Raw genomic sequence first — 20965 nt, 5'->3', positions numbered from 1 at the left:
CTAGGTAGCTTAGTTTTTTCGGTGCAATGGTAAACGGGATTGTTTTTATAATCTCTCTTTCTGAAAGTTCACTATTGGTGTATAGAAATGCCTCAGATTTCTTGGGGTTAATTTTGTATCCTGCTACATTGCCAAATTCATGTATTAAGTCTAGTAGCTTTTTGATGGAATCTCTAGGGTTTTGTATGTATAATATCATGTCGTCTGCAAATAAGGACAGTTTTACTTCCTCTTTTCCAATTTGGATGCCTTTTATTTCTTCTTCTTGCCGAATTGCAATGGCTAACACTTCCAGTACTATGTTGAACAGGAGTGGTGAGAGGGGGCATCCCTGTCTTGTTCCTGTTCTTAGGGGAAATGGTGTTAGTTTTTGTCCGTTGAGTATGATGTTGGCTGTGGGCCTGTCATATATGGCTTTTATTATGTTGAGGTATGATCCTTCTACTCCCACCTTGCTGAGAGTTTTTATCAAAAATGGGTGTTGAATTTTGTCAAATGCTTTTTCTGCATCAATTGATATGACCATGTGGTTTTTTTCTTTCAATTTGTTTATGTGATGTATCACGTTTATTGATTTGCGGATATTGTACCATCCTTGCATCCCTGGGATAAATCCTACTTGGTCATGGTGTATGATCTTTCTGATGTACTGCTGGATCCGATTTGCTAAGATTTTGTTGAGGATTTTGGCATCTATGTTCATGAGGGATATTGGCCTGTAATTCTCTTTCATTGTGTTGTCTTTACCTGGTTTTGGTATTAGGGTGATGCTGGCTTCATAGAATGAGCTTGGAAGTGTTCCTTCCTCTTGAATTTTTTGTAGTAGTCTGAGGAGGATAGGTTTTAGTTCTTCCTTGAATGTTTGGTAAAACTCCCCTGTGAAGCCGTCTGGTCCTGGGCTTTTGTTTGATGGAAGCTTTTTGATGACTGCTTCAATTTCTTCCATAGTTATTGGCCTGTTGAGATTTTTAGATTCTTCCTGATTGAGTTTTGGAATGCTGTATTTTTCTAGGAATTTGTCCATTTCCTCCAGGTTGTCTAGTTTGTTGGAGTAGAGCTGTCCATAGTATTTTTTAACAATCATTTGTATTTCTGTGGGGTCTGTTGTTATTTCGCCTCTATCGTTTCTGATTTTATTTATTTGGGTCCTCTCTCTCTGCTTCTTGGTGAGTCTGGCTAGAGGTTTATCAATCTTGTTTATCCTTTCAACGAACCAGCTCTTGGTTTCATTGATTTTCTGTATTGTTTTTTTGGTCTCTATGTCATTTATTTCTGCTCTAATCTTTATTATCTCCTTCCTTCTGCTCACTCTGGGGTTTTCTTGTTGCTCTCTTTCTAATTCTTTGAGTTGTAGAGTTAGATGATTTACTACCATTTTTTCTTGTTTTTTGAGATAGGCCTGTAGAGCTATAAACTTCCCTCTCAGGACTGCTTTCAATGTTTCCCATAGGTTTTGGATTGTTGTGTTTTCATTGTCATTAGTTTCCAGGATGTTTTTAATTTCTTCTTTGATCTCATTGGTAACCCAATCAATATTTAATAGCATGCTATTCAGCTTCCAGGTGTTTGAGTATTTTGGGTTGTTTTTATTGTAGTTTATTTCTAATATTATGCCATCGTGGTCTGCGAAGACGCTTTTTATGATTTCAATCTTCTTGAATTTGGGGATACTTTGCTTGTGACCCAATATGTGGTCTATTTTTGAATATGTCCCATGAGCACCTGAGAAGAACGTATATTCTCTGGCTTTGGGGTGAAGTGTTCTGAAGATGTCTATTAAGTCCATCTGATCTAGTGAGTCATTTAGGATTGCTGTATCTTTGCTGGTTGTTTGTCTATAGGACTTATCCAGTGCTGTCAATGGTGTATTAAAGTCCCCTACTATGATTGTATTGTTGTTGATCTCTCCTTTGATATTTTCCAGGAGTTTTTTTATGAATTTGGGTGCTCCTACATTGGGTGCATATATGTTTACCAGGGTTATATCTTCTTGTTGTATTGATCCCTTTAGTATTATGAAGTGGCCTTCCTTATCTCTTGTTAAGGCCTTCACTTTGAGGTCTATTTTGTCCGATATAAGTATTGCTACCCCAGCTTTCTTTTCCTTTCCATTTGCCTGAAAGATATTTTTCCATCCTTTCACTTTCAGTCTGTGTGAGTCCCTTCTAATGAGGTGGGTTTCTTGTAGACAGCAGATGTATGGGTCATGTTTTTTTATCCATTCAGCCACTCGATGTCTTTTGGTTGGAGCATTTAGTCCGTTTACGTTTAAAGTTATTATTGAAAGGTACTTGTTTGTAGCCATTTCTTTTTGTGTGTGTGTGTGGCTGTTTTCTTTCTGAGCTTTTTATTTCTTCTTTTTATACCAGTCCCTTTAGCATTCCTTGCATTGCTGGCTTGGTGGTGACAAACTCCCTTAGTCTTTTTTTGTCTGTGAAGCTTCTTATTTCCCCTTCAAGTTTGAATGATAGCCTTGCTGGATAGAGTATTCTTGGATTCAGTCCTTTGCTTTGCATCACTTTGTAAATTTCAGTCCATTCTTTTCTGGCCTGATGTGTTTCTGTTGAGAAGTCATTTGACAATCTAATGGGAGATCCCTTGTATGTAACTTTCCGTCTCTCTCTTGCAGCCTGTAAGATTCTCTCTTTGTCCTGAACATTTGCCATGGTGATTATGATGTGTCTTGGTGTGGGTCTTTTCGGGTTCACCTTGTTTGGGACTCTCTGGGCTTGTGTGACTTTTTTCTTCCCCACCTCAGGAAAGTTTTCTGATATTATTTCTTCGAGTAGGTTTTCTAATCCTTGTTCATCTTTCTGTTGTTCTGGTACTCCTATTATTCGTATGTTGTTTCGTTTCATGTTGTCCCAAAGCTCCCTTAGGCTCTCCTCCTGTCTTTTAATTTTTTTCTCCAATTGCAGTACATTTTGGGTGTGTTTTGCTTCCTTGTCTTCTAATTCACTTATTCGGTCCTCCGCTTCTCCTAGTCTACTGTTGATACTTTCAATGGAGTTTTTCATTGCAGCTATATCACTCTTCATTTCTTCTTGGGTCTTACTTAGGTTGTTGATTTTTTCATCTGTTTCTTCTAGCTTCTTCCATATGTTATCGATTTTTTCATCTGTTTCTTCTAGCTTCTTCCATATGTTATCGATTTTTTCATCTGTTTCTTCTTGCTTCTTGCAGAGGTTGTCGATTTTTTCCTCCATCCGGTTTATGCACTCTAGGATCCTTATTCTGAATTCTTTATCTGTCATGTTGCATGCCTCTGTATTACTTAGCTGCTTTTCTGGAGAGTCCTCCTTCTCTTTCCTTTGGGGGTTTCTTTGTCTACCCATGTTTGATCTCACTGACATATCTAGACGTTGAGTTGTTCAGTGGTTGCTCCCTTGGTGGCAGTGACTCCTTGGTCTGTGGTTGCTCTTCGGGCGGTTGTGGTAGCAGCTGCTCTTCAGTTGGCAGCAGCTCCTCTGGTGGGTGCTGTTCACAGCTGTGGTGGCTCTTCCGGCTGGTGGGGCGAGGTTTCACGTACAGCTGCTGTTCCTCAGCAGAGGATGAGGTGCTCAGGAGGTTGCTGTTGCTTGGATCTGCTGCGTTGATTTAAAGGCACAAAATACAACACAACAAGGCACCACGTACCAGGCACTATACACAAATATATTCACGATATTAATAACCCCAATTAAAGGTGACCACCTGAATTAAGAGAATTAGGGGATAAGGAAGAAGGAAGAGAAAAAGATAAAAGAGAAAAAGGAAAAGAAAAGTAGGGACCAAAAAAAGGGAGTGCAAAAATGAAATTGGGAAAAAGGAAGGGGGAAAATAAAAGCGAGAAAAGAAAAGAAAAAAAAAAAGAGTGAAAAGAGAGAATGAAGTGGAAGAGGGAAGAGACTTTTTATATGAGGAGAATACTCCTATAGAACAGCCATTAATCCCAACAAATTCCAGCAACAGCTCCCTGGATATGAATGCAAACTAGAAACAACCAATAATATAACGATGAAAATAGAATGGTGAACACTAATCCCAAAATAAAATAAAGAAAAAATAAAATGGCACTTTAAAAAATGGTAAAATGGTAGCAGTAATAATACTGGTTAAAAATAAGAAGGTAGTAATTAAAAGGGTAAAATCAGGTGATGGAAAAAGAAGAAAAGAAAGAAAAAAAAAGAAAAAAAAAAGAACAGAAAAAAAAAGAATGAAAAAAAAATTGGTTTCTTAGTTAAAAAGTGAAAAAAGAAAAAAAATTGCAGTAGTGAAGGTCCTTCGTTTCTTCTATTCTTCAGTGTGGCTCGCCTTAGACCTTCCAGGTATTCAGGAGAGTCTTGAGTTTCCCTGCGATATACTGTTCCTCTGTGTTGTAAACCACAGTCCTTATTTTAAAGCATGCCGCATTTATTTCCCAGACTGCCTTATTTTGTGTTTAGCAAAGAGTCAGTTTGTGGGTCAGCCTCTGGGTGGCAGTGTTCTGGGGTTGGCCTCTGAGGCTATAGGGCCTCTCTGTCCAGTGGAAGTTCACTGCCCAGAGCTGACTGCGTATTAGTTAGTTACCGGCGCTATGTTGTTGCTGGGATTGAAAATCCCCCTATAGGCCAGACCCTGTTAACTCCCAGGGACTGATCAGGTTATCTTAATCCTTGATCTCGAACAGGGTGGAATCTGGATGTGGCTGTGCTCCTTGCCTGGGGGCTGGGGGGAGGAGACTCCCTCTCAGGAGCGGGTGGCTGCCCCAGTCCCGGTCTCTGGGGTGTCTCAGCACTCAATTCACTACCACCTCTCCCGGCTCCCCCTCTTTCCCCAGTCTCTCCCCAGATTCCACTCCCCAGCACACTCTCCCTCTCTTCAGCACAGGTGAGTGTCTGTATCCGAAATGTCCCATGAACAGGATTCAGTGAAAACAAACAAACAAATGCCGGCCGCGGAAACGGGGAAGGCTTGGTTTCTGTAAGCTTCTTCTCTTACCGGGACTGCATGGTCAGGTCAGCTCTTCAGGCTGCCCCCTTTAGGCTCAGTCCTCCGTGATCACAGAACCCAGCTCTCAATTTCCCTGGCGGCGCCAGGAATCCCGCGGTTCTCCTTTCCCCCGTCAGGGGCTGTGCCTGTCCCAAGGGACACGGCTGTCTGCCACGCGGTCTCCCTCCGACTCTCTGGGCTCAGAGGTCTGGCAAACTTTCCTGCCCAAATCCCTGGTTTTTTTTTTACCTTACCAGGGGAGTTCTGCTCTTCCCAGCTGTAAACCCTCTCACCAGCTGAGCTATTTCGCCAATTCGGTGTGAGTGTTACTAGCTTCAGCTGCTCGTTCCATTTGCTCCTGGACACGACCTGGGACACGTCTCTAAAGTCATTTGGAAGGATTTTTAAAGCAGTTTTATTGCACTCAAGGTATTAAGACAAGTACAAATAACCTTGTAATTAAGATCCTGTGTCGGTCATCCAGAAAGGAGAAGACACTGCAGTATGAAGAGATTGACAAATGGCTGACATATACCGGTTGGGACAGAATTAACGAGCAACTGGAAATGGGGCTGCTTTTTCCTTTGAGAAACGCCAAGTTTTCCTAAAACAAATGAGATCAGCGCTCTGACATCCGTGCCCCTGACAGCCTTGGAGAGAAGGCCTCTTCGCTTCCTGCTGTTGGAGTGACAGGCGCCATTGCGTCTACTCAGCCGCCTGTGCCACACACGCCTGCTCCCTGCCTGGCTCTCAGAGACCATTTCCCCTGAGAAACGCCAGCGCAGCCTGACCCTTAAGTAATGTTTTTATTTTTAAAGTTCCCACCGACAGAGACATGAACCCCTTATCAAATCTAGAACAGCAATGGCCACCCTCTCCCCACGCACTCCTCTCAGCTTAGGTCCCCCTGGCTGGTGGGGGAGGGCCATGCTGTGGGCCCTTCTCTCCCCCAGCACAAGTCTCTTTCTATGACAGGTCCTGCTGCCCTCCCCTCCCTGCCCCGCCCCGCCCCCACCCCAACACTGGCCTTCACCTTTCCCACCCCAAAAAGTGCGGCTCATAGTCACCTTGTAGACAATGGCCTTCATGGCTGTGTCACCATCCACACTTTTCTTAAAAGCCTTTCCGAACATCGGAGATGATGACAGTTATGCCCTTGGGTTTCCTCAGCCTTCCCTGACCAGGGCAGAGAGGAATGCTCTGGAGACCTGCATGGAGTCTTGTGTTCTGCGTTTCCATGGAGACCCCTAAGATGCAAAAGGAGGGACCATCTCTATTCTCCCAACTGGGGGGAGGGAAGCAGCTGTGGGCCCAGCGGGGCTCAGCTCCCAGCGCCTTTCCTGGTGCGGGTTCTCCTGTGGGAACTGGTGATTGTTCACAGTGACACGGTCACAGTCATGTCCCCAGAGGCCGCCCCTGGTCACAGCACCTGCAGCAGCGCCTCTGCCCTGGGAACACAGCAGCCTGTGCCCGGAAGCGCCCGGTGCGGTTCAGAGGACACAGGGGCACCTGTTACCGGGCTATTGGCCCCGCCTCCTCCACAGGTTCTCCTGCGAATAGTGACGCCCCGGGGCCAGGGCCTGGGGGGACCCGCCGGTGGCCCCAGTTTGAGGTCAGCAACCAGGCCATCGGGACCCTCTGCACCCTGGAGCGGCGGCCCAGGCCCGGCCCGCAGGGGGCGCTGCGCGGGCTCTGCCACCATCTCCGCTGCTGCTGCTGGGACCCGGGGGTTGTGGGCTGTGTCCCGGGTTTATTCTAGGCGTTTCTGCTCCGTGTCCCCTCCCCCACCCCCTCCGAGAGCAGCCCCCGCACTGGCTGCTAGGCCGAGGCCCGGGACCGACCCCCAAACGAGGGCAGGACGCGGGCCTGGCGGCAGGACGCGGGTCGGGCGGGTCCAGCTGCCGGCCTCCCCGCGGAGGGAACTGGTCGCCACCCCAGGCGGCTCCTGGACCCTGAGCTGCAGCTGGGTGCCCACGGGGTCCCCGAGTCTTCAGGCCCCGGAGGCCACAGAAGCAGCCTGAGGTCGGGGTGCCCTCTGCCGGGGCCTCCCCTGCCCCGCGGCAGACATCAGACCCCCACGCAGCCCCAAGGCCCCACGCGCCCGAGTGCCTCCCCACCCCCCACTCGCAGGTCTGCAGGTTCCTCAGGGCCGCCTGGGAGTCGCCTGTGGCTGGGCCCGCAGCCGCCAACGGTCAGTAGCAGCTCAGGCTGCAAGTGGGACTTGGCCTTGAGTTCTATGTGTGGCCGGGACGCGTGGCTGGGTCTCCTGAGCCTCCTCTCGAGGTGCCCCGGGCGGCCGAGGGCACGGGCACCTGCGGCTCCTGATGCACAGCTCCTCCCTGTTGGGGTGCGTCCTCCCCCAGGACCCGCGTCCCCCAACCCTTCCCCGCAGGGCGGCGCGGCTCCGGGCTGTGCCTGTGCGGGTCTCCAGCAGCTCGTCCAGCTTCCCCAGAGCAGAGCGGCCCGTCTGCCCAGCCCTCAGTTCAGGCTCCGTCTGTGGACGTCACCCAGCGATTCACTAACTTCTCCCTTCTCCCTGGATCCATGTCCTCCTCCTCCTCCTCCTCCTCCTCCTCCTCCTCCTCCTCCTCCTCCTCCTCCTCATCTTCCTCCTCCTCCTCCTCCTCCTCATTTTCCTCCTCCTCCTCCTCCTCCTCATCTTCCTCCTCCTCCTCCTCATCTTCCTCCTCCTCCTCATCTTCCTCCTCCTCCTCCTCCTCCTCTTCCTCCTCCTCCTCCTCCCCCTCCTCCTCCTCCTCCTCCTCGCCCAGACGGACCTCAGGAGCTCAGCTGGCTCCCCCAGAGGTTCCGCTTCAGTGCCCCGTCCCAGGGTGCAGACAGCGTGCAAAGCTGGCGGTGGCCTTTGGAGTACCAGCTGCTCCCGCAGCCCCTGAAGGCGGCTTTTCTCCTTGTGGTTCTAAAAGCCCAGAATGGGATGTGTGTAAACGCTCTAACCCTGTCACCATGGTAACTGTGGGAGGGGAGCGCTTACCCAGTCTCAGGCACTCACCCGCTGGGACCCACCTGGAGGGTCAAACTGACTCCGCAGCGCAAACGCACGAGGCACCAGGAAGGGGCGCTGTCTGGGGGACGGGGAGGAGGAGCTCAGAGAGGAGCAGGAGGCGCTGGCGCTGGGGTGGGACCCAGGGGTTTGCTCAGAGCCCCGCTGGCTCCCCTCTCACTCGCTCCCTGTCCATCAGGGGCAGCCATGGCTCTGCCCTCCAGGCAGGGGAGCGGGTGCCACGTTCCAGAATGTTCTGTGACAGGAGGCTGCTGGGCCCAGAGCGCAGGAGGACAGCCAGGGGCAGTTCCCTTCACCATCAAACCACAGCTCAGTCCCTCCAGGCGCCCAGGTCCCCGCAGGAGGGAGAGTCTGCAGCGCCCCCCGCAGCCGGGACGCGGATAAACCCCAGGGGCCCTGTCAGCTCCCAGGACCCATCTTCTGGGCGCTGAGCAGGGCCTGTGGGTGGAGAGGCAGGAAGGGCCGAGGCGCCTCCTCCCCACGTGCCCACAGCCCCGAGGGGGAGGGGCTCCTGGAGGGTCACCCTGTGCCCCCCTTTGTGTGAGATGCCGAGTTGGGGGCGCCCGCGGCCCGGGTTCCCATCCGTGGTGCCCGGGGCCCAGCCCGGCTTCTCCCCCAAAGGCCTCGCCCCGAGGACGGTCCCAGGAGAGGGCGGACCTCAGACCTGCTGAGCCCTGAGCGCCGCGGCGGGGGCGGCGCCGTCCCCCTTCAGGCCCCAGAGCGGGACCAGCGGCCCAGGAGCCGGGCCTGGTGCTGGGGCGGCTCCTCCTGGGCCTCGACCCGCGGGGGCCCCTCCCAGGAGGGAGGTGCAGGCGCCTCCGCGGGGTGAACGCTGCTCCGGGTCCCCAGCTCCGGTTGCCGGCAGCGCCGGAAACTCCACTTCCCTTTGGGGTTCCGGTCCCCACACCTGCTTACTTCTCCCCCAGGGAGTCTGCGGGCGGAGGAGGGGGAGCTGGGGCCCCGTTGCCATGACCCCCGTGGAGGTGGGGCCTCTGCCCCCCTCCCCCATCTGCCTCCTGCAGCTCCCGCCCGCGGGCACCTTAGTGTGAGGAGCCCGGGGAGCTGAGTGGGAAGCGTCCGCCCTGGGCTCCTGGGCCTTTAAAGCTTCACCTGAGTCGCGGGCCTGTGGCGAGTTCCCTGTGCAGAGCGCCCCCCGCGGGAGGGACGCGGCTCCTGCAGCCACACCTTCGGGCGGCAACAGGGGGCAGCAAAGGGCATGTTCACCCCAAAGGCCACGCCTCCCAGGCCCAGCCTCAGGGCTTTAAAGTGGGGGTGTGGTTTGTTTTCTCTATAATGTGTGTGTGGTCCCCATAATTGAAGTGCATTCTCCCTGAATGTGAGCCTCAGGGCGATGACCCCACAGGCACCCATTTCGCAGGATCCTGCGCGTTCTGGGCTGTGTGCGCGGCCATGGCCTCTCCCTCTGTGATCAGGACAGTTGATCAGTGCGGCTCCTTTTCTCACTGAAAACTGTGCTCAGCAGGAGGGAGCGCCTTCCTCTCTCTCAGAAAGAGGGGGCTCCCCCGGGAGCCAGAGCTGGTGGCCTTGCTGAGGGGCCCGGGCGGGTTGCCACGGGGACAGAGCAGAGGGAGGGAGGGAGGCAGGAGTTTCTGCAGTTGCGTCCGCTCCAACAGGTTCCCGCTGTGAGACCGAGAGGAGGGCGGCCCCCAGGCGCGTGGCGACTTGGGGAGGAGGTGACTCTGTTGGTGGAGAAGCCCCTTGTCCTCCACATGGAGCGGCTCCTGCTCTGAGTCACCGACCGCGTCTCTGGGACTCGCCATCGCTCAGCGCAGGCCCGTCCCCTGTGCGTCCCTGGAGACGGCACAGCGCACGCCGCTCCCAGCACTGGCCGCCTCTGGGGACACAGCGCCCCGGGACGCGAGGAGCCCCCGCGGGGCGCAGGGCGACCCAGGAAGCCTTCCAGGAGTGGGCGGCGGGCAGGACCAGCCCACGACTCAGACCCACAGAGCTGCTGGGAGCCGGGCCGCCTCCTTTCCGCGTCCCCGGCCGCCCGTCCGTCCCTGCTGGGACCGGCCTGTCCCTCCACCCGCGTCCGGGACGCGGTCCGCAGTCCTTCCTCGGCTCCTCGGTCACGGCCTGTCGGGGCCACGGAGCGCGCAGACCCCAGACCCGGCGCCCAGCGATCAGCGGGGGCGGTCGCGGGCCTCCGGCGGGAGCCCTTCTGGGGACGCGGCCGGGGAGCCGCAGGGAGAGCTGGGCCTGCGCCCGCCCCGCCGGCGGCTGAGGTTGGGCCGGTGCCCCACGCATCCCAGTGAGCGCCCCGACGCCAGCGCCGCCGCTCCAGCCCCTAGGCCGAGCCCTCCGGACGCCCGGGCGGCCTCTGGCAGAGACAAGCGTGAGTCGGTGTCGGGGTCAAGGTTGGAGTTGGGGGCGGGGCTGAGGGGACGCCAGGGGCTCCCTGGTCGGCGGCGGGGACCCCGGTTCCGTTGCCCCTTCCTGGCCCCTGGGCGCAGGCGCTCACGCGGCAGCGCCTCCCCCCCCCCCCCCCCAGCGTCTGAGCGGACGGTCCTCAGGGCTGGCGTCCGCCCCGCGGGGAGGATGGGCGGCGAGGAAGCGAGCGCTGTGGCCGCAGCCCGCCCTGCTCTGTCCTGTCTTTATTGGCGCTGAAGGTGTGATCACCTCCCAACAGGCACCTGAGGGACAGTCACATGAGATCACACACACACACACACACACACACACACACACACACACACGCGCGCGCGCGCATACACACACATGCGCACACACTCGTACACACACATATAAACACACACACACACACACACACATATACACACGCACACACCCTCATCCAGTGATCCAGGAAGGAGAGATGCAGGGACTGGTGCCTCCCGTGGAGAGGAGTCTGCGGTCCAGCGCGGCCCTTGCCCAGGACCAGCGCCCAGAACTCTGTGGCCCGAGGGCTGGGCTCTAGTCTCTGGGCGGCCCGGCCAGGGCAGCAGCCTCTGTGTCAGCGGACTGTCCCCCAGGCTCTCTGACCATCAGCCTGTCCGCCAAGGCCCCGGGTGGGGGTCAGATGGTGGGGCGCCACCCCTCCCCCAACAGTGCGCAGGCTCCCAGACAAGCTCCCCCAGGAGCAGGTCCCCCCACCCCCATCAGGGGGCAGGAGGCCAGCGGGAGAGGCATCTCTCCCCCTCACTCTCTCCTGCCCTCTCTCTAAAGAGTCGCCCCTCCCTTCCCGCCCAGCACAGTGCCTGCCCCTCAGAGCCTGGCTGTGGGCACAGGGCGGCCCTGGGAGGCTCTGCCCTCACACACCCGCCTGGCTCAGCCCTCACCTCCTCAAGCCTGAGTGGGGGGGGGGGGGTCGGGGTCAAGGTCGGAGTTGGGGGCGGGACTGAGGGGACAGCACATGCCCTCAGGGTGCCCCCCTCACCTCCTGCTGACAGGGCGCCTCTCCCTCCCCTTTGCAGTCATTAGTTAAATATTTTAATTCAAATGCTCTCCATTTCTTCTCTCACCTCCGCTCACTGTGCAGGTTTTGGGTTTTGTTTCCAAAGATGAACCAACACTATCCCCGCCCACTTGTTCTTCTGTGATGGGTCCTCCCACCCCTCCCACAGGTGGGCCTCCCTCCCCTGGGACCTGGGACCAGCTCTGGGGACCAGAACAGGATGGAGGTGACAGAGCCTCACTTCTGCAGTTCTTACATGAGGTGCCTGTGTGTCTGACATGCGGGGCCTGTGGGTGTGACATGAGGGGCCTCTGGGTCTGACCTGTGCCCTTGACCCACCTTACAGCCCACGGCCTCCCAGCTGGCAGCCAGCACTTGCTGCAGCTCCATCAGGGAGCCTCTAGACCACTGGTTCTCAAACTGGACCGGAGGGCCGGAACAAAAGCATGGATGAAGTGTTTGTGTGAACTAATATAAATTCAAAGGAAACATCATTACATAAAAGGGTACGGTCTTTTTTTTTTTTTTTTTTAGTTTTATTCATTTCAAACGGGCCGGATCCGGCCCACGGGCCATAGTTTGCCCCAGGCTGACTAGGGGCAGACCAAGCCCAGGTAGCCGTCGCTGTCCAGGGTCCTGGAGATGCGCTGCATCAGGACACATGTCAAGGCCTCAGTGATGTCTGAGCTCCAGTGACCACAGGTCCTGGTGGACAAGGTTCTACTGAGGGACAAGGTCAGAGGAGCAGAGAGGTGACCCCGCCGAGGAGTGACCGCGTCAAAGCCCACGATGCACTGAGCACCACATGGGCACAGGCCCTGACCACACTCGGTCTTCAAAACATCTCCTGTCCACACTGGCACAGCTCAGCACAGCAAACACATGGGCTCTGGAAAGTTCTTGGTGTTTATATTTATTTCCCCTCAAAATTTAGAATCTTCTCATTTAATTTACCCTCCAACCCATCATGGCAAGCAATGAACAAAATCACATCCACAACCTCATTTCAATGCAGAAGAAACAGCTTGCAGCTCAGAATACGAGGAAGTAAAGACAGCGATAGTGAGGGCCCACCCCTCCTCTGTTGGACCAGAAAGTGTGGGAGCAGGACAGGGCCAGCCCCCATCAGAGGTTCTTGATCAGGAAGTGGGAGCATGAACACATCTTCCATCACTCAGTCCCCACAAGGCAGCTGCCTCACGCTGTGGAGGACAATCATCATGAACAGACTCAGGTCAGTGGCTGTAACTGGTGATGTTCTCAAAGCCCACTTCATGCTCACAGTGTCCCACAGACTCCCCACCACCCAGTCCTCCCCTCTGCCCTCCCCTCCCCAAAGCAGGGTCTCCCCTTTAGAAGGCAAGAGAGACACATCAGAGCCCTGGGCGCTGTCACTGCCTGGAGTGCACACTCAGACCCCATCCCTGCCCACCTGAGCACTGCCTCCCCCACATCACAGCTCCAGCCATGGCTCCCAGCAGAACCAGGGCCCCAGAGATGCCCATGATGATGATGAAGGTGTGAGAAGGTGGCTCTGGGGGGAGAAGGGAAGGGAGGGTAAGGGCCTTGAACCCAGGCCTCAGCCCCAACCCCACTGAGGTCCCCCAGGGCCCCTGCTGCCCTGAAGAGAGGCTCTGTGCCCACGGCCCCTCCTCACCCCATTTCAGGGTCAAGGGCTCGGGCAGCCCCTCGTGCTTCACATGGCACGTGTATCTCTGCTCCTCTCCAGGGGGCACCCCCACGGCCGCCCACTTCTGGAAGGTGCCGTCCCCCGCAGGCCTGGTCTCCACCAGCTCCATGTCCTGGGTATGGTCCTCCCCGTCACGCTGCCATGTCAGGCTGATGTTTGCAGGGTAGAAGCCCAGCACCCAGCACCTCAGGGTGACCTCACGGTCAGAGATGGGGTGGTGGGTCACGTGTGCCTTTGGAGGGTCTGAGGGGAGGGGAAAGTGCAGGAACTTTGCATCCACCATGGATACCCCAGCAGCGCCCATGTGACCATCCTGAGAGTGGACAGCCACCTGGGGTGGGGGAGGGAGCACACAGCACACACACCAGCCTGGACAGAGGCACCTGGAAGGCCCTCCTAGTCTTTAGAAAGTTCTAGAAGCAGAGAGACACAGCCCAGGGCAGGAGGCAAATCTCTTGGGGAGAAAAGGGATTTCTAGTCCTGATCTGGGTGGAAACCACATGTCTCTGAAAAGGTGGGGTCAGGCCTCAGACTCAGTGGGTGTGGGCAGCACACAAGGCCTGAGGGAGAAGGTCCCCGAGGTTCCCAGAGCCTCTGCAGGGCCATGAAATGGGCTATTTCAGTGGGGTCTCCCAGCACCCCTAACTGTCCCTGAGAGAAGGGAGTTCTCTCTGGTATCTGACCTGGACATCCAGGGGGGCTCCCTACTGACCCCAAGGAGGGGTGTCTGACACTGACCCCCTGTCCTGTCTCCTTGTAGGAGCCCCAGCCCCGGGGAGAGGGGCGGCCCCAGGGCCCCTGGTACCTGCGCGCTGCAGGGTCTCCTTCCCCTTTTCCAGGTACAGGAGGAGCCACTTCACACACTCCCCCTCCAGGTAGCGCCTGGTAAGCTCTGCTGCACCCGCCGCCTCCAACTGGCGCCGGGTGATCTGAGCCGCTGTGTCGGCCGCGGTCCAGGAGGTCAGGTCCTCGTTCAGGACGAGGTAGTCCCTGCCGTCGTAGGCATAAGCATCGTATCCGCGGAGGAGGCGCCCATCGGGTCCCACATCGCAGGCACTAATCCACTGGATGGAGTGAGACCCTGACCCCGCCCCGAGGTCAGCCCCGCCCCGCCCGCCCCGCAGGGACTGAATCTAAAACTGAAAGTGAAATCGGGTCAAAATCCCCCCGGGCTCCTCCCGGGTGGGGGCTGGTCCGGTCCCGCCGCCAAGGGGTGACGCTCAGACCCGGACCCTCGGGGCGACCCCGGCCCGTCCGTGGGGGGTGGGGGTGTGGGGGCGGGGTGACGGGGCTGGGCGCCTGGCTCACCTTCCTCGCTCTGGTTGTAGTAGCCGAGGGCGGTCTTCAGATAAACTCGGAAAAGCTGTGCGTGGCCCTTGGCCATCTGCGTGTGCCGGTCCCAATACCCCGGGTCCTCCCGCTCCACCCACGGCTGCTGCATCCACGGCGCCCGCGGCTCCACCCTGGGACTCGCCGCGTCGCTGTCGAACCGCACGAACTGCGTGTCGTCCACGTAGCCGACGGAGAGGAACCGGGGCTCCCCGCGACCGGGCCGGGACACGCTGGTGCTGAAATACCTCAGGGAGTGGGGGCCTGGGGGGCGGACGGAGGGCAGGGCCGGGGCTGGACACTCGCCTTCCTGGGGCCCCGGCCCTCCCCCCGCCCCCCCCCGCCCCCCCCTCAGGTCCCCTCGCTCATCCCCGCACAGCCGCCCCCTCCGAACCCGCACTCACTGGCCCAGCTGGGGGTCAGGCCCAGCGCCCCCGAGAGCAGCAGGAGGAGGGTGTGGGGGCTCAGGACCTGCATCCTTGGTGTCCTGGGACCATCTGAGTCCGGGCGGGTCAGCTGAGAGGTTATATCATGGAAGGCCGATTGGCTTCTCTTGAAACCAGACACCCAATGGGAGTGAGCAATGAGGCATCCTCATGAGTATCAGGAAGGAGGAGTCAACAGGGAATTTGAAATGGAGAAGGGAAACCCCAGGGAGAAGGGGAGTCCCCAACACTGAGCTGCTCTGCTCCAGACTCCTCCCTGGGGCTGAGACCTGAGAGCCAGGCCTGGCCCTGGGCCTGGGCCCTGCCCCTCCTCCTGCAGGGGGGCTCTCTGCCCACTGTCTCCCTGAAGGAGCATCAGGCTGGTGCTCAGAGCTCCACTTCACCCAGAATATGCCAGGCGTCCTATCAAAGCTGTGGGAGCTTTTATGAGTAAACGATAGGCCTGGTGCACAAAATCTGTGCAGGGGGAGGGCGGTCCATCAGCCCACCTGCACCCTCTCGTGATCAGGGATGCCCGGGGGATGCCTGACTGCCAATTTAGGCCTAAATTGGCAGTGGGACATCCCTCTCACAATCTGGGACCTCTGGCTCCTAACCACTCGCCTGCCTGCCTGATCACCTCACCACTTACCTGCCTGCCTGATCACCCCTACCCACTCTGCCTGCCTATCTCTTTGCCCTAACCACTCTGCCTGCCTTCCTTTGGCTGTCCAGTCTAATTAGCATATTATTCTCTTATTATTATAGATAACAAGGGTCTCTCAGCTGCAGCCCTAAGATGGACATGGGCGGGTTCAGTAACGTCCATCGGAGGCAGGGTCTTCATGCCCCAATAGGCCCCTGACGCCATGACCAAGTACAAGCAGGGAGACTCCAGTTTTTTAAAAATTCCAGAGGCACCAAATGTCCTTTCCCTTCAGGAGCAGTGGGTGCAGCTTATGAAACATCAGTGCAGGTGGCACAGGAAGGGGACAGTGACTCCCCATCACCCTCAGCTCCTGCATCTCCAGGTCTGTTCCTCCTCTCCCCTCCCCCCTCCTGGGCTCAGGACACTGGCACCCCCAGCATTGAGTTCTCAGGACGCCATTCCCTCATCTGTGACACAGGATGGTGACAGGACCATGAGGAGGAGCCCAGGGCAGGGGGTGGGAACTCAGGCCTCTGGACCACACAGCTCCCACCTGGTGCCAAGGTCACTGAGGAGTGAGCTTAGTGCTGCCTGGGGATGTCGCTTCCCACTCTCCGCCTCTGCTTCCTCCTGGAGGAGAGGAAAGTGGACATTACTCCAGAGCAGAGGTCAGGGGTGCTGTGAGCACATGTGCTCTTCATGCTCACTGTGCTCACATGGCTGGGACATGTGAGTCCTCACACAGAGCTCAGAGGAGGAGCAGAAGCCATGGTAACGGGAGATGTGACTGGTTTTCTTGCTGGATCATGTGTGGTGACCTGGGATGAGAGGATAAAACATCACAATGTCCAATGGGAAGAACAGGCCTGGCATGTTGCCCAGTCAAACTACTTCTGAGACTTGACCAATGGACACCGTCTCTCTAGGGATTTCTCCCTCTTCCTTTCCTGCCTCCTGTACACAAAGCAACACTCACACTCACAGTACAGGAGACACACAGAGAGCAAAGAGCCCCCACCTCCCAGGGAGACAGAGAAAAGGGCACCCCCTGCAGGATTTCAGGAAGAAACACACATCGTTCTTATATCATAACTAGAGGCCCGGTGTATGAAATTTGTGAACAGGGGAAGGGGGGGGGTCCGTCTGCCTGGCCTGCACCCTCTCCTATCTGGGACCCCTTGGGGGACATCCCTCTCACAATCCGGGAATGCTGGCTCCTAACCGCTCACCTACCTGCCTGCCTGATCGCCCCTAACTACTCTGCCTGCCTGCCTGATGCCCCTAACTGCTCCCCTGCTGCCTGCCTGACCTCTCCTAATTACTCTGCCTGCCTGCCTGATGCCCCTAACTGCTCCCCTGCCTGCCTGCCTGACCGCCCCTAAACACCTCTGCCTTCCTGCCTGCCTGATCACCCCTAACCACCTCTGCCTGCTGGCCTGATTGCCCCCAGCTGCCTTCCCAAGCCAACCTGGTCACCCCCAACTGCCCTCCCCTGATGACCTGATTGCCCCTAACTGCCCCACCCTGGCAGACTGGTCAAGCCTAAATGCTCTCCCTTGCTGGCCTAATCACCCTAACCGCCTCTGCCTTGGCCCCCGCCACCATGGCTTTGTCCAGAAGAACGTCTGGAAGATGTCTGGTCTAATTAGCATATTACTCCATTATTAGTATAGATGCCATTACACCACAGACTAAGATTCTCAGTAAATATCTGTGTGTGTGTGTGTGTGTGTGTGTGTGTGTGTGTGTGAACGGATCTTATTTTATTTTGCCAGAATTTTGAAGTTATAACCCAACGTCTGCCCATCAATTTCATCAGTTGTCCAATTGCACCCACACCTAGGCCTACACCTCCCTCAGGCTGAGGAAAGGAGCAGACCCTACGCACATGGCTGAGCTGCTCCCTGGCCCCCTCACCCCAGGCTTGGCTCAGATTCCACAGGGGACCCCGTGGTCGGTCCCTCACTGTCGGGGACTCTAGGACACAGAGAGGTGCAGGAAGCTCAGAATTGCTGGGAATCCCGCCCTGGGACACCCCCAGCACATGCCCCACCCAGCCCAGCAGAGCCAGCAGAAACAGCTCAGACACAGGTGGGTCAGCGCCTGTCCTGCCCAATGGGATGACCCACCGCAGTTCCATGTCCCCTCCTGGAACCACCCTCCTCTCCAGATTTCTTCCCTGAGATAAGACACAGGGTCTGGTCTCTGCTCCTGGCTCCTGGCCCTGAGCTCCTGAAACCCTGGGCTTCTCCTGAGTGACAGGTGCCTGTGGGATGCTAATTAGGAGGCTCTTGGCTGAGGATCTGGACGTTGAGGTTCCTGCGGTGGCGGAACTTTTGTGGCACACGTCGCACTGGTCCGGCTTCTCCTGGGTGTGGACCCGCTGGTGGCATGCCCAGGGCACCCGACTTGGGTTCAAATCCCAGCTCAGGACACATTCCTGTGTGACCTCGGGACAGTCATCCCCCACCCACCCCAGGCGTGTTCCTTTTCTATGAGCAGGTGTGATGGTTAGTACCCACGTCGGGCACCTGTGCTGGACAGTGGTGTTGACAGTGGAGATCTTCCACGCAGCGTGGACTCGTGGGTGAACCTCTTTTACAGACTTTACAGCAGAACGGCTTCTCCCCCATGTGGATCCGCTGGTGGACATGGAGGTCCGAGGCCTGAATGAACCCCTTGGGACACACAAGACATTGGAAGGGTCTCTCTCCTGGGTGTGTCCCCCTGGTGAAGGTCTAACTGCTATTAATAGCTCCAGGGGCACGCAGGTCATAAACTTGTCCAGCAGAAGCTTATCCAAGAACTAATTAATTGTTCTCACTCTCTCTTTCTCTCCCATATTCTCTCTCTCTCTCTCTCTCTCTTCTCTCTCTCTCTCTCTCTCTCTTTCCTCCATTCCTCTCTCTCTCAAAAACCAATGGGAAATATAACCTTGGGTGAGGTTTAACAGAGAAACAAAACAGAGTTCCAGAGAGAGGTTGGATTGAGAGATGCTGATTCTGTCAGGACCAGAGTCACGGTGGACTCTGAAAAGAGCTGGAACAGAGGAAAAAGGGGAGTAGGCCAACCATCCTGTCCCCTTCCTGATGCTTAAATACACCCACCTCGAGCGGCTTGCAGGCATTTATTTTTGTAATACACGAGACATCCCTGGGTTGGTGTTGCAACTACCTGTGATGCTGTAATCATTTCAAAACAAACCCAAAATGAAGCCCCAGGTGATCCGGGTGTGGGAACCAGGGAGGACCGGCTGTGGTTGAGGAAGCACAGTAGGACCACCACCTGGGGGGCTCAGGGCACCAGCGTGCGGGACCCATGCCCCGAGTTTCTGCTTCCGGAGGTTTTATTTTTAATTTTGTTTCAAATCCTAAGCAGTGGATATATTTTCCGTTGATTTTTACTCTTTAAGACATATTTTTATTGATTTCAGAGAGGAAAGGAGAGAGAGGGAGAGAGAGAATCATTGACATGTGAGAGACACATGGATTGGTTGGCTCCGCACTGTGCCCCAACTGGAGTGGGGATTATACCTACAACTGAGGTGAGTGCCTTTGACTGGTTCCTAAACCAGGGACACTTCGGTTTGAGGGTCTAACCACATAGCCACCCAACAGGGCTGCTTTAATAGGTTTTCATTGCCAACAAGTAGCCCAGATGTGTGGATGCATTCGGTCGGGGGCCGTGGCTGGAGAGGCAGGAGTGACTGAATTGTTTGTCACACAGAACCCACTCACCCACCTGCTGAGTCCTGACTCTCCCCCCAGGACAATGTCCAGGTGTGAGGCCCAGGGTGGTGACGAGCAGACCTTCCGGACTCATAGCAGGGTCCATCCCGTGTGGGCTGGGCGTCCAGGTGGGTGTTCCAGTCACTGAAGTGGACTCACTGATTGCAGAGACTTTGCAGACCTGGAGTCACCACAGAGCAGCCAGCACAGTTACCACACTGGGCAACCACAGCTCTGAACCAGGGGAGTCAGTCATACAGGAGAGGCCCATGGGGAGCCACACCCCACACCAGGCAAACCCTTATCTCTGGGTGTGGCCACCAAGCCTGGGAGTGGGAGAGTCTCCGTTGGTTTAACTCCATCTTGTGCAGCAAAAGATTGAATCCTTGGTTCAGGTGCCTACAGGGAGCAACCAATCTCTCTCTCTCTGTCCATCTCCCTCTCTCCCTCTCCAACCACGATGCTCAGTGAAATGCGAATGTCAGATAAAGGAATAATTCAGAACACACACATCTAAAAAATGCTGTGGTTCTGGCTGGTTTGGCTCCGTAGATAGAGCGTTGGACTGCGGACTGAAAAGTCCCAGGGTGAATACCATTCAAGATCACATGTGCGGGTTTCCGCCTGCATCCCCAGTAGGGGGCGTGCAGGAGGCAGCCAATCCATGATTCTCTCATCATTTTTTAAAAATGTAATTTATATTTATTTTTATTAAAAATATATTTTATTGTTTTTTTACAGAGAGGAAGGGAGAGGGATAGAGAGTCAGAAACATCAATGAGAGAGAAATACCGATCAGCTGCCTCCTGCACGCCCACTCCTGGGGATGTGTACGCAACCAAGAGACATGGCCTTGACTGGAAGCGAACCTGGATCCTTCAGTCCACAGGCCGACACTCTATCCACTGAGCAAAACCGATCAGGGCATGATTGTCTCATCATTGATGTGTCCATCTCTCTCTGCCTTCTGCCTTCCCCTCCGAAATCCATACAAACATTTATATATTTTTAGAAAATAAAAAATGTGGTGTATCTGACATCCACATGGCACTGGGTATTCTGTAGGGCATCAGGCCACTCTCCTCGGACCTCCCTATTCTGCAACGAAAGAAAGGACAACAGAGGACAAACAAGGGATAAGGGTTGGATCGTGAAATATTTATTGAAACAAACAGCAAGACTGACAGAGTATGGGGCCAATAGGAAACATGAGTAATTACTCAAGAACCACAATTCTAACTCATAGAATCCCGTCTGTCTCAGTGCTCATAGACCATTTTTGAAGCAAAAGGTTCAGTTACAAATCTCAGACCTTCACCAGAGGACACACAGGGGAGAGACCAGTTAGTTTCCTTCTTGGTCAGAAGGGACCGGGAGCCCCGGGGGCACCTCGTTGACATGTGTCCTTTGGTGGCGTTTAAATGTCCCCTGATGGCGGAAGGCCAGGTGGCAGTGGGGACACAGGTAGGGTTTCGGGCCCGAGTGGGTGCGCATGTGTTTGTTGAGGTTCGTGCGTTGGATGAACCTTTTCTGGCAGACGGCGCACTGGTAAGGCTTCTCCTGGGTGTGGACCCGCTGGTGGTCACGCAGCGTGGACTTGTGGGTGAACCTCTTCTCGCAGAATGTACAGCAGAACGGCTTCTCCCCCGTGTGGATCCGCTGGTGGACACGGAGGTCTGAGAACCGAGTGAACTTCTTGGGACAGTCAAGGCACTGGAAGGGTCTCTCTCCTGTGTGTGTCCTCAGGTGAAATTCTA

General features: G+C 55.5%; 1 protein-coding gene across 10 annotated transcripts in view; it reads right to left on the bottom strand.

The window, feature by feature from the left end:
* The window catches only part of LOC132216033 (saoe class I histocompatibility antigen, A alpha chain-like), a 133172-nt gene that overhangs the window by 45743 nt on the left and 66464 nt on the right, over nucleotides 1–20965 (bottom strand). For 6 of the 10 annotated variants that reach the window (XM_059665040.1, XM_059665041.1, XM_059665047.1 and 3 more), the window contains one exon: nucleotides 12550–12589. The exons of 2 other annotated variants lie outside the window; for them this stretch is intronic. In XM_059665040.1, the coding sequence (XP_059521023.1) occupies nucleotides 12585–12589 (5 nt within the window). In that variant the 3' untranslated portion in view covers nucleotides 12550–12584. Of the gene's footprint in view, nucleotides 1–12549; nucleotides 12590–12756; nucleotides 12922–13044; nucleotides 13321–13882; nucleotides 14159–14385; nucleotides 14671–14810; nucleotides 14977–20965 lie in introns of those variants that run through there. 2 more of the 10 variants (XM_059665036.1, XM_059665050.1) reach the window with 2 other exon arrangements.

The sequence above is a fragment of the Myotis daubentonii genome, chromosome 15 (genome assembly GCF_963259705.1).
Source record: "Myotis daubentonii chromosome 15, mMyoDau2.1, whole genome shotgun sequence".
Lineage (NCBI taxonomy): Eukaryota > Metazoa > Chordata > Mammalia > Chiroptera > Vespertilionidae > Myotis > Myotis daubentonii.
This window is presented reverse-complemented; position numbering and strand designations above follow the sequence as displayed.